Genomic DNA, 1273 nt, shown 5'->3' with positions numbered 1-1273 from the left:
GGGTCTCCGACCTTTGCAGCTAAAGACCTGGGAGACTCCTCCCTGCCCCTCTCCCAAACCCCACAGCCAGGGGCCGTGGGTTTCCACCTGTGCACCCTGAGCCCGCTTCCCCGTCCGTACCGGGGGCCTGTCTCCTTCTCCAAGCTCGCTCCAGCCCAGACCGGTGTGTGTTCCAGAAGCCTGCTCTGGGACCTTAGGCTGGTGACCCAGAGTGACTTCTCTGTAGACCCCCGGGGCCCCACACAGCCCAGACCCCCTCGACCCTTATCTACCCGTCTCCAGATCTCCCCAATCTGCCTCTTCCTTTTTGTTAAAAAAAAAAAAAAAAAAAAGACAGGCCAGTCTCCTCCATGACCAGAGATGCAAAACTTCCCAACAGAAAAATTAGCAAACTGAGTTGGACACTACACAGCGAGTTATACACCATGATCGGGTGGGAGTCACCCCAAGGATGCGGGGATGGTTCAGAAGCTGCAGTCCCCTAAGCTGGGCCAGGACAGCTGACTGGGGAACCCGCTTCCCCTGGGCTGTGAGCCCCGGGAGGGCAGCGCCTGTCCGCGCACTGGGCTCCATGCTTCCAGCGCTCAGGCCTAGCACCTGTCGGGGGCTCATTGCGCATGCGCAGGACGACGGCTAATTAATGGGCGCAGGCTCCAGGGCACCCACCCCCGGTCCTGGCTGCGGGTGGAAGGGAGGACCCGCCCCGTGCCCCCGGGACCCAGGGGTCTAGCTGTCCTTCTCCCCAGCTTCCTGGCTCTACGGCCCTGCCTCTGGTCTCCTCCCGCTCTCCAGGAGTGCAAGGCTGCGGCCCTCAGGGCCAAGGACCCTCGGTCCCCCGCCCCTCCTCCTTCAGACGTGGGCATCTGGCTCCATCCCTCTCCCCGGCCCAGGAGTCCGGACCTCCAGGCCTCACCTCTGCCAGGACTCAGGGGTACCACAGAGGAGGAGCAGGAGTTCAGGATGGACCCCCAGCCCAGCAGCCTGTCTCACCTGGTGGGCGGTGCCAGGCTCGTGACCTGCTGATGCGACTGGGCGCTGGGCAGACCCCCGGCCCCGTGGGGCAGCAGGAGCAGCCCGGAGCCAGCCCCACCCTCAGAGGGCAGCTCCGGAGACGTCTGGCTCGGCCTGACCCCGGCGGCTACGGCGGCGGCCGCGGCCTCTGGGTAGGAGTCCATGTCCAAATACGACGGCTCGGGGGGCTCAGAGCCCCCGAGGCCACCCGGCTCCAGCAGCTCGGCGAAGGGCGGGTGGTGGGCGGTGTGGGCGTGGTGGT

At 65.7% G+C, this 1273-nt stretch overlaps 1 protein-coding gene across 1 annotated transcript in view; it reads right to left on the bottom strand.

Moving 5' to 3' along the window:
* Positions 1–1273, bottom strand: part of LOC105301776 (synaptotagmin-3) — a 10033-nt gene that overhangs the window by 5000 nt on the left and 3760 nt on the right. Inside the window, exons 2-3 of the mRNA XM_023520145.1 lie at positions 991–1271; positions 121–220 (exon numbers count right to left, since the gene is read on the bottom strand). Coding sequence (XP_023375913.1) covers positions 121–220; positions 991–1271 — 381 coding nt within the window. The remainder of the gene's footprint in view (positions 1–120; positions 221–990; positions 1272–1273) is intronic.

The sequence above is a fragment of the Pteropus vampyrus genome, unplaced genomic scaffold (assembly GCF_000151845.1).
Source record: "Pteropus vampyrus isolate Shadow unplaced genomic scaffold, Pvam_2.0 Scaffold250, whole genome shotgun sequence".
NCBI lineage: Eukaryota > Metazoa > Chordata > Mammalia > Chiroptera > Pteropodidae > Pteropus > Pteropus vampyrus.
This window is presented reverse-complemented; position numbering and strand designations above follow the sequence as displayed.